The sequence below is a fragment of the Myxine glutinosa genome, chromosome 11 (assembly GCF_964187855.1).
Source record: "Myxine glutinosa chromosome 11, kmMyxGlut1.1, whole genome shotgun sequence".
NCBI lineage: Eukaryota > Metazoa > Chordata > Myxini > Myxiniformes > Myxinidae > Myxine > Myxine glutinosa.
The window spans coordinates 7,642,837-7,656,762 of record NC_136271.1 but is presented as its reverse complement, the minus strand read 5'-3'; the positions used below and the strand labels follow the sequence as shown (position 1 = coordinate 7,656,762).

The window sequence follows — 13,926 nt, the reverse complement described above, 5'->3', positions numbered from 1 at the left end:
TTTACAAGATGTATGTATCTCTACACAAAAAGAATTGGATGAAGAAAAAGTTGGTTATTATTTTGAAATTGATTTAAAATATCCAGAGGAACTCCATAACCTACACAAAGATCTCCCATTTGCTTGTGAGAAAGAAAGTCCAAAGAAAGAATGGTTGAGTGATTATCAACGATCGTTTGATATAGGTGAATCAACAGAAAAATTACTTACTACATTATATAACAAGAAAAATTATGTTCTACACCAAAGAAATTTGCGACAATATTTATCAAAAGGTCTAAGAGTAGAGAAGATCCATAGGGTTCTAAAGTTCAATCAAAGTCATTGGTTAAAGGGGTACATTGATTTTAATACACAAAGAAGAACAGAGTCAAAAACAGATTTTGAGAAAGACTTTTATAAATTGATGAATAATGCGGTCTTTGGTAAGACTATGGAGAATGTGAGGAAAAGACAAAATATCAGACTATCAACATCTTGGGAACAAGCATCAAAATTAATTAATAGACCGAGTTTTACTCGAGCTGAGGTCTTTACTGAGAACTTTTGTGCGATCCATTTGATTAAAGAGAGTATTGAAATGAACAAACCTATTTATATTGGGACAACAATTCTTGATTTATCAAAGTCATTAATGTATGATTACTTTTATAATAACTTGAGGAAGAAATATCAAAATGATGTTAATCTACTTTATATGGATACAGATAGTTTTATTTTGAAAATTAATACCAACGATGTTTATTCAGACATGAAAAGAGACATTAATATCTATGACACGAGTAATTACAGTCCAGAGAGTGAGTTGTTCTCTTCTAAAAATAAAAAGGTGATTGGAAAGTTCAAGGATGAATTAGGAGGAAATGTCATGAGTGAATTTGTGGGATTGAGGTCAAAGGCTTATGCTTATAAATACATTGTGAATAACGTTGAAAAGACTGATAAGAAGTTAAAAGGTGTAAAGAAAAATGTTATTAAAGAAACAATAAACTTTAAGGATTATTATAACTGTTTAACAACAAAGAAAGAAGAGTTTAGAAAGATTAATGGAATAAGAAGTTATAAACATAAATTATATTCAGAAGAGATAAATAAGAAAGCATTGGGGGCCTTTGATGATAAGAGGTTTATTTTAGAAAATGGAATTGATAGTCTCCCTTATGGTTATATAAGTATATAAGTGATAAGATATATATAAGTGATAGGATATATATAAGTGATAAGTTAAAAAGGGGGGGTTGGGGATTTTAACGGGCTACCGCCGCCTTTTTTACTATTATATAAATGATAGAACCAAGTATCAACCAGACTAAAGAGTGGAGGTGTAATCAATCTTGGTATATAAATGGAAAACATAATGAATGTGAAAAATATCAAATAGGTATAATTGAAAAGGCAACTGGTAAAAAAGTTCACAAAACAAATAAGAGAATTAATTTAAATACCGGTGAATTGGGTAAAAAAGATGGAAATATTTTTGAGTGGACGGAAAACTTTGATGGTTGTCAGGAAAATATATACTTTAATTTTAAAATGGTATGTGGCACTGGGGGCGCTCAAACAAGAACATTGAGGGAGGTTTACCATTTTATCTTAGCTCAGTTAAAATATCTTAATAAAGAACCAAACTCAAACATATTTTTTGTTAATATATTAGATGGTGAAGAGAGTTGTAGGAGAATTAAATTATTTCCCACACATAAACAAATATTTGTAGGGTCGATATTTGAGTGGGTTATATTCACCAGATGATATTAAGAGTAAAAGGTTAAAAGGTCCATAAGGTCAGAAGGATCACAGGTGTTTAAGTAGTCTAATGAATAAGGATAACATGTCAAAAGGTTAGAAGGTTCGTAAAGAACAGGGTGAGAGAAATATAGGTGTTTAGGGTCAATATGGAAGTGAATGGGTCAAAGATTAATCTGCCAGATGATATGTAGAAGAAGGATGATAGGTCTATAAGAGAAAACAAATATTTGTAGTGTTTGAGTGGTCTAATGAACAACATTAAGGATAGGTACTACAGACAAAAGGTTCATAAAGATGAGGGTGGGAGAAATAGAGGTGTTTATGATTTTTGAAAAAGACAAGGGGGTAAATGACATTAGATAGGGATTTCCCATGTTAAACGGAGGTGTCCCAGAAGCAACATTATTACACTACTGTGGGGTGACAAAGTAACAGGTGTAGAGTCTAAAACAGAAACCATTCCATGTTTTCACTTCCTTATTGAGGACCCGACATGTGCTTCGGCACATCGCACCGTCCACAATTTCCATGCTTTTGCCTCAGCATAATAAGTTAATTGTATCATTCTAATGATTATAATTATAAGTAACGATGTTTTGCTTCCCAAGTTTTATGCAGGATTCTGCCCTCAGCACCAAAGTTTTATGCAAACCATAACCCATTCACTCTCACACCAGGTGTTCTTTGATCAGGTGGTCCCAAATGCCTCATTGGTTTTGATGTAATTTTAATTAATCAAAATCTCCTACTAATTGTTAATTGATCAGGAAGTCCAAACTCCCTCACCAGCAAAATATCGGAAACGCATGCTGCTTTAGATGTCTCTTATGGAGGCAAAATACGATCTAAATAATGTCACAATTAGCGCAGATCAAGTGGGTGGATTCGAAGTTTCCCACCACCCAACATTCCAAAAGCTGGATAAACCGGGCCTGAACAGTCGACCAGCCTGCGGCAGAAACAGCTGGGAGTTCCGTCGGAATTGTAGAAGGCGACCCAACCTTCATCGTGATCTAGGCAGACCGTTAAGCGGCGAGGTAGGGGCAGAGCTTCGGTGGCCATGTTGGTCGACCCGGCTGCAGACACCGTTTGACCTCGAGGGAGAAAGAGACGTCCACGGGCGATGGTGATGAGAAGAGAGGGCTGTGCTGTCTCGACTTCCTCACTTCCGCTGTCGTGCCCACTGTCTTGTTCAAACCTGCAAGATGAAAAAAGATAGAGGTTCGATTGCATCGTCCGTCCAGGACCGCGGTTAGGGGGGTAACACGTAGGTAGATGAGGGAGTGACCTTTGTCTACAATATCAATTATAAACAATACAGTATTTCAAATACATCATAAGAAAGACACGATGATGACGCTTAAAGATGTTGAACAGACTGACAAAAGAAATGCACAATAGGCAGCAGAGACAAAGGCATTGAGATGGCATCAATAGTCCTTTCCTTGAACCCAACCAGCCGCAGGCCCTTAACCACCACCGGTCGAGAAAAGTTTGCTTTTTCCCAGAAAGGAAACCAGGAGGACAGCCACATATGTTAGGAAAGAGCTTTACAGATTAAAAACAACAAGCTTAGAGGATGCGAGTGGGCCTTACCATGGCACACAGCCACAGCGTTTTAGCTTGCGGACCGTCGTTTCCCGAGCTAGCAGGCAGCCAGAGGATGGTCTTGCATGGGAAGATTGATCATGTGGGTTAGGGTCAAGGTCGGGGACAACTGTGAGCTGGACACGGTTTCAGGAGGCTAAAACCTCAACACCATTGTCTCTGCTGCTGCAAATAGTTTTATTAGATTATTACTTCAGTATCATATCCCTCCTCGGGCAAGGGGTGGGTTAAAAAAACCGAAATTTTGATTTCCCAATCACCTGTGCTTTCTCTAAAAATGTGGTTCAAAATATATTTGATTAACACCTCTTATTTTCTGCCTCATTACTCTGTGTGAAAGTGATAGCGGATGGAGCACCTGGGGCTAGATAGCTGGCGTGATGTTGAGAACCAGTCGGGAAGCTTGGTCGCATTCACCACACCAACACGTACTACGCACGACGACGGGTCTACATCGACAACCCATGCGTGGCGGCCCCTGGTGATGGCGAAGTCGCCCACGATGTGATCAACAGGAAGAAAGGTGCCAGTTGGGCACGGGCGTTCGGCCAGCTGGGCGACGATGCCCAATGGTGCTTGGCTGCAGACGGTCCTCCGGTCTTCACTGAGCTCTAGGGAGTCTTTATTGTAGCCACTACGATCGTCAAGTCGGAACCATAGCACTAGGCCGGGATGTAAAACAAATGCAGCAAAATGGTTAGGATTTGTCTTGTTTTGATTAACAAATTAAATTTGGGTTTGTGTTCGTGTTAGCATGAACCATGTTTGGGATGAAAGTTTACCAATCAAGGGAGAGTAAATGGAACGGTAAGACGAGGTCAGGTAAGAGGCATATTACAGATTCATGAGATTGTGGTGATGGCATGGGGAGGGGTATTTTAGGCTATGCATATAAGGAGGATGGTTTGGATTGGTTGGTGGTGGAATGGGAGTAGGTTACAAAAAAATAATTACACTTAAATGGAGGGTTTAGTAAACATTTAGTTCTGTTGACGAAACCATTAAGACAGATACTGGGCTGCCCAGGAAGGTGTTAATGTGAACTTGTGACAATCCATGTGACCTTTGCAAAATGCTCCTTCTGGGTGGTGGTCCATGGTAATTTGCTGTGGAGATCTCACCTTCAGCAGGAGTAGTATAGATAATCAGTTCTTGACTGTAGTCACTGGACCCCGCGGGCCCAAAGGCCTGCACCCTCACAGCATAAGCACTAGCTGGAGAAACAGCCGTCACGCTCGCCACTGCTGCTCCAGATCCCTCAACAAGTGGTCCACAAATCCACTCCTGATGGTTCTCCTTCATTCCTACCCTGGAATCTTTGGGCACGTCGAGCTCTTCAATGCAGACTGCCTCATTAGCTGAAGACCCTGCTTCGTAGAAGCCAATGAGCTGGTACTCTAATCGGAAGCTTTTAGCAGGACCCGAGTCTAGGGGTAAAGACCAGTGGATGTTCAGCCCTCCGTAAGCTGAACACTTCTTGGTGTCGAGTTCTGGGGGAAAGGGAGCTAAGGGTCAAGATGAGAGAGTTAGGATGTTAGATGTCCAACAGCAAGAGATGTTTGCAGCAGAATTTTGAAATACGTAACATTACACCACGATATTCTATCACCACAGAAATTTACAAAGATAAATTATCACAGACAGAATGAAGACCTAACTAAAAAGTGGATAAATTAAAATAACTGTTTTCTCATTTATTTAATGCAGCTGAAACTTTTCTCTTTTTATTTGAATACAATAAGTATAAATTCTGGTTCTTAGTTGTTTTTTTTAAGTCCACGTGTGGAGTATAAATTACTAGGAAAAGTACCCGTCCCCAGTAATGGGAAAAGTTTACGTTAATCCATCAACTTAAATTATTTCATGGACATTTAAAAAGTTCATTGTGTTGCACGATTGGGTTCACTCAGATCCAAAGTTCTGAGCTACGTATACTGCTCACCGTGAAATGTTGGTGCAACATCGGGTGGTGGAGGTTGAATTTGTCAAAAAAGAGGGCAAAATGTATTGATTTTAAATAGTGTGTGCCTCCTTGAAGATCTGTATTAACTATGCTATCTGTATGGAACCAAAAAAAAGGATTTTATTTGTGAATACTTTTTACCTTATGTATTATTACCTTATTATTACCTTATTTTACCTTATATAGGCTACCTGTTTCGCAGCGAGCTTCCTCTGTTGGCCTGAAGAAGTTCACTGAGAAGCAGGTGAAACGTAGCCTGAGATCAGGTCTGCTCTTGCTTGTTTGTTACTTAAATTAGCGGAGCAGATCCAGTTACTTTTTTGGTTGGATTTGCCTTTCTCTTCATATATCTATATATTAAAGCAGGTCTGTCTGTCTGTCTGTCCCCGAACTATTCCCTCAGTTTTGAGGCTTGCCCCACCAAACTTTCTGTGAAACCATTTGGGGTTCTAGCAGGTGTCCTACGATGCGTGGTTTTATAAATTTCTCAAAACAATTGTGATTTCCACCCATACGAAACTGCTCTCTCTCCAAATAACACTGTGTGTGTGTGTGTGTGTGTGTGTGTGTGTGTGTGTGTGTGTGTGTGTGTGTGTGTGTGTGTGTCATTGGTTGTTATTTCCATAATACATAATTTGGGTTTTGGAAGGTGGAAGTATCTACAGGTCTCAAAGTATCTACCTGTGTGTGTTTGTGTGTGTGTGTCTGGGCCATTACGTTTTACCATTTGAGTTTTGTCATCAAAATTTCAACAAAGTTTTATTAAGAAAATGTGGAGAATACAAATTGAAATTTTTGGCAAAAGGTCAAAAGGTCAGCATCACATAAAATCTCCAATTTTTATCCAATTGACATGAAATATTAACAATACGCATATTGGATCACTTAATTGGTTCACTAATCAAAAACTAGAAACCGATTAATTTTAGGTCAAAGGTCAAGGTTGCATAAAATCGTGAATTTTAATTTTGTATTTTTTTTGATGTTTTTGTCATGTTTAGCATTTGGAAGAAGAAGATGTCTGATTACAAAGGGGATGCAGATTGAGTTTGCATTTTCAGATGCTTTCTAGTTATTACCCTGCGCTTGCGAAGCGAAAAGCGGGGTCAAGCGATCGGCCTGCGTACGTACGTGTCTGCATTAAAAAAAAATCTTTTCAACAGTTGGTCTGATTGACAAGGAACTTTTGTATGCATCCACTCATGTATAATTTTATGTGATAATTATGACGTCATAGGTCACGTGGTACAGGCACCATCTTGTTTAAATTCATTTTCTCGGCAGATGTTGGTCCGATTGACACTAAATTTTCACCATGTGTCTACTCTTGGAAAACCGAAAAACTTTGGACCTCTAAATCTCCGAAACTGCTCAATGGAAACAATTGAAACGTGGCTCATGGTAAACAACTCAGCATGGGGAATCCAGGAGGTGCGGGCTTGTCGCTCGTGCAACAAGCATTGGGATGGGGTGCTTTGCAAAATTTGGGGTGCCATGGGATGGCCCCGCAGGTAACGTTGAGTCTTGTGGCATCCACCGGGGGATGCGGTCTGTAGGAAGGGGTTGTACAAATGTTTCGTGGAGTTTTTGAAATTTTGCAAGTTTTCGATTAAGGTTTTTTTTTTTTTTTTTTTTTTTTTTTTGGGATACAGAGTCGAGGCTCGTGAAAGAGCTAACATTTATCAAACAAACAAACAAGCAAACAAAGTATATAAAAAGGGGAGCGGTCGACAAGATTGGGCGAGAAGGGGAGGAAGCACACAAACACAACATTTGAGAGCAGGGACATCGGGAGATGTTTTTGGAGGGAGAGGGCCTGGGGGGAGGCAGGATAGGTATAAAACGCAAGGACACCAAGGACTTCCAGGAAAGAAGTCAAAAGTCACCTCAAAAAAGTGGATTTGGGGTGAAATTAGCGGGGGTAGAAAAGATAAAGGTTTTGGATTGGGGAAGATAAGAGATTTTTTTTTTTTTTTTTTTTTTGTTTTGTTTTGTTTTCTATACAAGATCGAGGCTCGTGAAAGAGCGAACATTAATCACACAGAAAGACAAACAGACACACTAAACAAATAACATCGGGAGCGGTAGACAAGATGTGGAGAGAGGGGGAAGGACACAAACACAACATTTGAGAGCAGGGACCGAGAGACATGGAGACATCGAGAGAACTGTGGGAGGGAGAGGGCTTTGGGGTGGAGGCATGGGAAGGGGGGGGGGGGGGGTGGGAGAGGTATAAAACATATGGACACTGCCAAGACTTCCAGGAAAGAAGTTGGAATTTCAAACAAGGTGGATCTGGGGTGAATTAGTGGGGGTAGAAAAGATCAAGGTTTTGGATGGGGGAAGATAAGAGATGGTGGTGAACAGCTGTTTTGAAGACCTGGAGGGAGGAGTGTGATTGAAGTGAGTGTGGGAGTTTGTTCCAGAGGCGGGAGAAAAGAGGAATGAAAGAGTGAAGGTGAGCAGAGAGCCGAAATTTCGGCAGTTTAACCATCAGAGGGTGGCTGGCAGATCTTGTGCGACCTGTAGGAATATTTGGGGGACAGAGCACAGAGAGAGCTGGGGGAGCAAGGCCGGAGAGGAGTCGGTAGAAGACAGAAAGACCACCTACCTGCCTGCGGTGAGTGAGTGAAAGGCCCTCAGAGATAGCTTCATCGCGGGAGATTCCAATGATTCTGAAAGCTTTGGATTCAACAGCGTGAAGCCGAGCCAGGTGTGAGGCAGGAGCACCAGCCCATAGCGGAGAACAGTATTCCATTGAGCTGCGGATGAAAGCCTTGTATGTGGTGAGGAGCTCAGGTGTGCCTAGGAAGGACTTCACACGACGGAGGATGCCCAGTCGGCGACTGGCTTTGGAGGCCAGCTTGGAAATGTGGTTTTCCCAAGAAAGCTCATGGCAGATGGTGAGACCCAAAAGCTTGAGCGACAGAACTTCTTGGAGAGGATTGTTGAGAAAGTAGATGGGAGGGTTGTCCAGTCGATCTTTTCGGAGAGACATAGTAAGAGTGTGAGATTTGTCAGGATTGAAAGACATGTTCCACATGTTTGACCAGTCTGTGATTTTGTCCAGGTCTTCAGAGAGTGAGGAGGCTGCAGACTGCCGATCTGAGGGAAGAGGAATGGAGCGGCAGAGAGTGGAGTCATCAGCAAAGAGATACAGAGGATTTTCCAGAGAGTCGGAGAGATCATTGATAAAGACCAGAAAAAGCACAGGGCCCAGCACACTGCCTTGGGGAACTCCAGCCTGAACGGGAAGGGGCGATGAGAGAAATCCATTCAGGGCCACACGTTGACTACGACCAGAGAGGAAGTCCGCAAGCCATGCATGGAGATTTCCATGGATACCATAGGAGGAGAGTTTGGTGAACAGAGCTGGGTGCCAGACCGTATCGAAGGCACGTGATATGTCAAGGGAGACAGCTCTGATTTCCTGTTTGGCATTGAGGACCTCCATCCATTGTTGAGACAGCAGAAGCAGCATGTCCAGAGTAGAGTGACCTGGTCTGAAACCAAATTGATGATCAGAGATCAAGCCATTGGAGAAGAGGAAAGATTTCATATCCGAAGCAATGATGGATTCCATGACTTTGCTGATAATTGGGAGCAGGCTGATTGGTCTGTAGTTGCAAGGATCTGTTTTTGCACCTTTTTTGTGTAAAGCGGTAATGTTTGCTGATTTGCATCTGGCCGGCAGATGGTGGTGAACAGCCGTTTTAAAGACCTGGAGGGAGGAGTGGGATTGAAGAGAGTGAGGGAGTTTGTTCCAGAGGCGGGAGAAAAGAGGAATGAAGGAGTGAAGGTGAGCAGAGAGTCTTGATTTTGGCAGTTTAACCATAAGAGGGTTGCAGGCAGATCTTGTGCGACCTGCAGGAATATTTGGGGGACAGAGCCCAGAGAGAGCTGGGGGAGCAAGGCCGGAGAGGAGTCGGTAGAAGACGGAAAGACCACCAACCTGCCTGCGGTGATTAAGTGAAAGGCCCTCGGAGATAGCGTCACTGCGGGAGTTTGTGGTTAAGATAGGTTTTTTACAGGAACGATGAATAATAATTTTGCAAATATTTGAAATGTGATGATTGTTTAAGGGGATAGCATGTTAAGGAGAAGAGGCAGGTAGCTTCGGTTCACTTCCCACAGCCCTCATGAGTTAATTTCATAGGTTAATTAAGTGTGAGACAGTGAGTGTTAAGACTGGAATGGTAGCACCTGCAGTGAACCTAGCAGCGGCTCCGGTTCCAGGGAGGGAGGGGGGTGGGGGGGGGGGGGGGGGGACACTGTTATGAATTTTAGGGTAGGGACATATATAGATTCAGGTGGATCTGTGTCGGTATCATGCTCCGGTTGTCGTGATAGGGAATCTCAATGTAATACGTTTTGTAGCCCGAATGTCGGATTAAGCTTCTGTCTTTGTCCCCGGCACAAGGGGGCGGGGCTTGTTAACTAGATTAGGGCATGAGGGTAAAATTCCCTTGTACGTACATCATCCCCTTTGTGATCATTCCTTTGTCCCATATGGCAACGCACCATAGACATTAGTTAGGCCCATTCGTTTTACCACACACACTACTTAAATTCCTCTCCGCCACAATAACAATAAAACTCACTGGAAGCCAGTTCGGGGAACTGCCACTGGAGCCACAGCCAGCCACATCACCAGCTGGCATAGCAACACACATCGAGCAAGCCCAGGCAATAGCCATGCCCAGAAGGACTCGTGATTGGTCGGGATGGGGACAAGAAGCTGGCCATTGATGGGTGGAAGGAAGACACAAAGGCAGGACGAAGGCCGCCGATTGGCAGGGTAGAGAATTGAGCCTGTGATGTTGGCCGGCAGGGATTGAAAGGGAGGATCGATGAGGTCAGACGACGGGCTGTAAAAGAATTGGCTGACTGACATTTGCTTCTTCTCGTTTCTGGATTCCTTCACGCCCGGACGTCCTTCCCCTCGCCGTAGACGCTTTTCCTGGGTTCTCCTGCTGCCCTCACGCCTTCCTTCACCCTTGACTCTCTCTCCCTTCGGAACAGAACATTGGGTGCAACGCACTGTGACCGTGCCGAATCTGGGAAAGCATTGCACGGCTGAGGAGGTGGGTTGCACACCCGCTCGCTCAATTGGCGCGAGAGGCCTTATCGAGGCCTAGTAAATGGGGGCGCGTCGGGGCCTTGTTCCCGCCAACCGGAGCTGCGTCAGACGACTGCGCTCGGAGCCTGACGATCCCTTACACACTGCGGACAGAGCTAAGCCCAGTACAAACACACACACACAACGTTCTTTTAATTTATATCCTCCTTTGTTTGTTGATACGTCTGATGTGATGGATCTCGATTTAGGACATTTGTTTGCCATCGCGTCCTTGTTTCGGGTTTGGTTTAATAAATCTTATTTTTGTACATTTAATTCCATTTCGTTTGAGATTAATTTCCGCAGGATTGAAGACTGCCCAGATCGCGTCAGATAAAAGCTCCCGCTCCTTGTTCCTCTTTCTCCCCCCTCCCCCCCCCCCCCCCCCTTCACCCCCCACCCTCTTGTATAGTGAAATCCACCATTGAATAACGCCTCAAAGTAAGCTCAATTGGTCATCCGTGGGTGCTCCGTCTTGATAGTCATCCACAGCACAATATATAAATATATATATATATAAGTTCAAAACACACCTGATCACAAGTGTGCCGCACTGACCGGGTCCTCAGTCGAGGTCCTCAGCATCATCCCGTTTCGGCCCTTCAATCTCGATACGGTCAGCTAAGGTGGGCCAGCAGGGGCACGTACACATCCACATGCAGCAACTGCACCGGGATGCGTACATACCCCCACCCCCAGCCAGTGCGAACAACAACAACAACAACAACAACAAATCCACATCCAGATTCCACAGCACCAAACAAACATGGTGGAACACTCAAAACACCCACCTTTATACCCTTCACCACTCCCCAACAAAACACACCAGATCATTCATACACACACAGACACACCCATACACACACATACATACAGAACACCAACCAAACAACCATCTACACTTACATCATACACCACTCAACACACAAAAACACACTCATGCAAAAATTAATTCATGCAAAAACACACACCCTCACCCACTCACTCATATACACAAAATAAGAAGTGATAATGGTAACAAAAAAAACAAAAACAAAAAAAACACAACCAACCTACACCGTTCGACGTGCCTCCATAAACTTCCTCCATATCCAAAATGAGCCTTTCATGGCAACCTGGGCCACCTTGTCACACATCCTCCTTCTTTCTGTCCCACACACTCCCAGCCTAGCAAGAAATGCAGAAAAGGAATTGCCAATATACCCTCTACACCCCACCTCAAATGGCTGAAACGAAACGCGCCAACCCTTCTCCCGGCACTCTGCCCCCAGCTCACTGTACTTTCCTCTCTTCCTCTCGTGCACCTCCTCCATGTTCTCTTCCCAAGGTACCGACAACTCTCCTAAGATGACCTGTCTTGTTGCACTTGACCAAATGACAAGGTCAGGCCGCAACCTTGTCACACAGATCTCCTCTGGGAATACCAATTGTGGCTTTAGGTCTGCCACCACCTGCCAATCACAAGCATCTGACAGCCCTCTTGCTTTCCACCTCGTCCTCCTCTTTCCACCTCTTTCCACTTGGCCCTCTTTGACAAACCATACCTCTCCCCCATCAGTCTCCTTCTCCACTCTTCTCTCTCTCTCTCGATCTCAGCACCTCTTGTTGCACCATCTTCACCACCACCGCCAGCACCTGATCATGTCGCCACCTGTATCTTCCTGCTGCCAATGCTACTGAGCATGCACTCAGTGCATCGTGCACCGTTCCCACACCTCCACACAAATAACATCTCTCCTCCTGCAACAACCCCCACAATCTGAAGTTTACTGGTGACGGAAGCACATCATAAGTTGCCCGCAACAGGAAATTCAACAATATTGGCTCCATCCTCCAAATCTCTTGCCACTTCAATATCCTCACCCGCACACCTTCCCACTTAGTCCAAGCACCTTGCTGTGCCTGAGCGACTGCTTTCACATATCCCCCCTCCTCTTCCTTTCTTCTCAACTCCCTCTCAACCATCTTCCTCCTCTCTTTCACACATGCCTTTCCCCATCGCTCATGCTCCATCCACCCCAAGCCATGCTTCCCGTGCTGTACCATCCCCATGACCTCCTCCTGTTGTAACCGCTCCTCCATCTCGTCCACCTCTGCTCTTGCATTCCACTTCCGACTTCCCTTCTTCTCTGGGAGAGCATTCTTTACCACTGCATCACTTGAATCCCGCAACATCATGAACTCCCGCACCCTCACCACCTTAAACTCCTCGGTTAATGATGTCAAGGGAAACTGGAGTTTTCCACCCTGACCATAAAAGGCAATATTCGTCAAACAGCGTGGCACTCCCAACCACCTCCTCACAAGCCCGCTCACCACAACCTCCATCCTCTCTACATGCCCAATCGCAATATCATACATCATCAATGGCCACAATACTCGTGGCATCAACCCAAACTTCAAACACCATACCTTCAACAGTATATGTATATGTGTGTGTGTGTGTGTGTATATATATATATATATATATACATATATATATATATATATATAATATTAGCCATGGTCTGAAAACTGACTTCATATGTTTATTTTATTTCCGATGCATTTATATCGCTGTAGGTCTTGGAACATGATGTAAATCTTCTACCCACTTTATCATCCATTGTACTGGGATTTTGCTTTTGCATATCTCTTAGCATATACTGTACATTGCTATGCTACTGAGCCAAGAGGAGATCAGGGTTTAAATTGTATGTTGCACAAGAACAGAAAATTGACTGTACATGTATAAACTATCTGTTTGAATCCTAGAAGAGTTAAACTTTTTAAAAAAGAAAAAAAAATTGCTTATTAAATCCACCTTAACAAAGAGACAACTGCATAACTTCTGTAATAGATACAAACAAGTGAATCCTCTTGGATTGCGCTGAGGTTCGGGCATGGAATTTCTAGGAGGAAGTATAATTTGTATGCAATGAAAGTACATGTAATATGGGATCGAGTAAGATTTGACATATCCACTTTTGTTATTCCCGATTCCTCATTATTTCAGAGTACATAGGCACAATGAAGAATATGACAATGACAATAAAAATCAGTATACAGAATTATTTTATTTAATTAATGCATTTAAATGTGATCCACATTTTATCCATAGCAAGTCATATGAGATCAATCTCAGGCCTGTCCCCATGTAATGGGTGAGTTTTCATATACACATGTAGGTGAAAACATTTTCCAAAATTATTCAAATACATATGTGATACCCAATCCCGGATTAAGAAATTAAGCATGCCACTCAACCACATAACAGAGCATTAAGCCAATAATAATAAAACAGTATAAAATAGCGAAAATGACGCGAAAATGACCCCAGTTGGAATAATAACGTCACGTCGTGCGACCTCCCTAAAACAAAGTAATTCTTACCTGATTGTCTGACTCTATCTTGTCCCCGAACGTCCCTGGCTTAATACTCGGCAGGCCGGCAGAAGCACTTGTGGACCAACAACTCTCTCCCTGCACGTCCGGCAGAACTGCACGT

General features: G+C 43.3%; 1 protein-coding gene across 3 annotated transcripts in view; it reads right to left on the bottom strand.

The window, feature by feature from the left end:
• Positions 1-330: 330 nt before the first annotated feature.
• The window catches only part of LOC137436197 (E3 ubiquitin-protein ligase Trim36-like), a 24,730-nt gene continuing 11,134 nt past the window's right edge, over positions 331-13,926 (bottom strand). Inside the window, exons 2-5 of one of the 3 annotated variants that reach the window (XM_078786380.1) lie at positions 4,479-4,862; positions 3,716-4,019; positions 3,346-3,417; positions 2,348-2,947 (exon numbers count right to left, since the gene is read on the bottom strand). In XM_078786380.1, the coding sequence (XP_078642506.1) occupies positions 2,611-2,947; positions 3,346-3,417; positions 3,716-4,019; positions 4,479-4,862 (1,097 nt within the window). In that variant the 3' untranslated portion in view covers positions 2,348-2,610. Of the gene's footprint in view, positions 2,948-3,345; positions 3,418-3,715; positions 4,020-4,478; positions 4,863-13,926 lie in introns of all 3 variants that reach the window. The other 2 variants (XM_068129930.2, XM_078786381.1) reach the window with 2 other exon arrangements.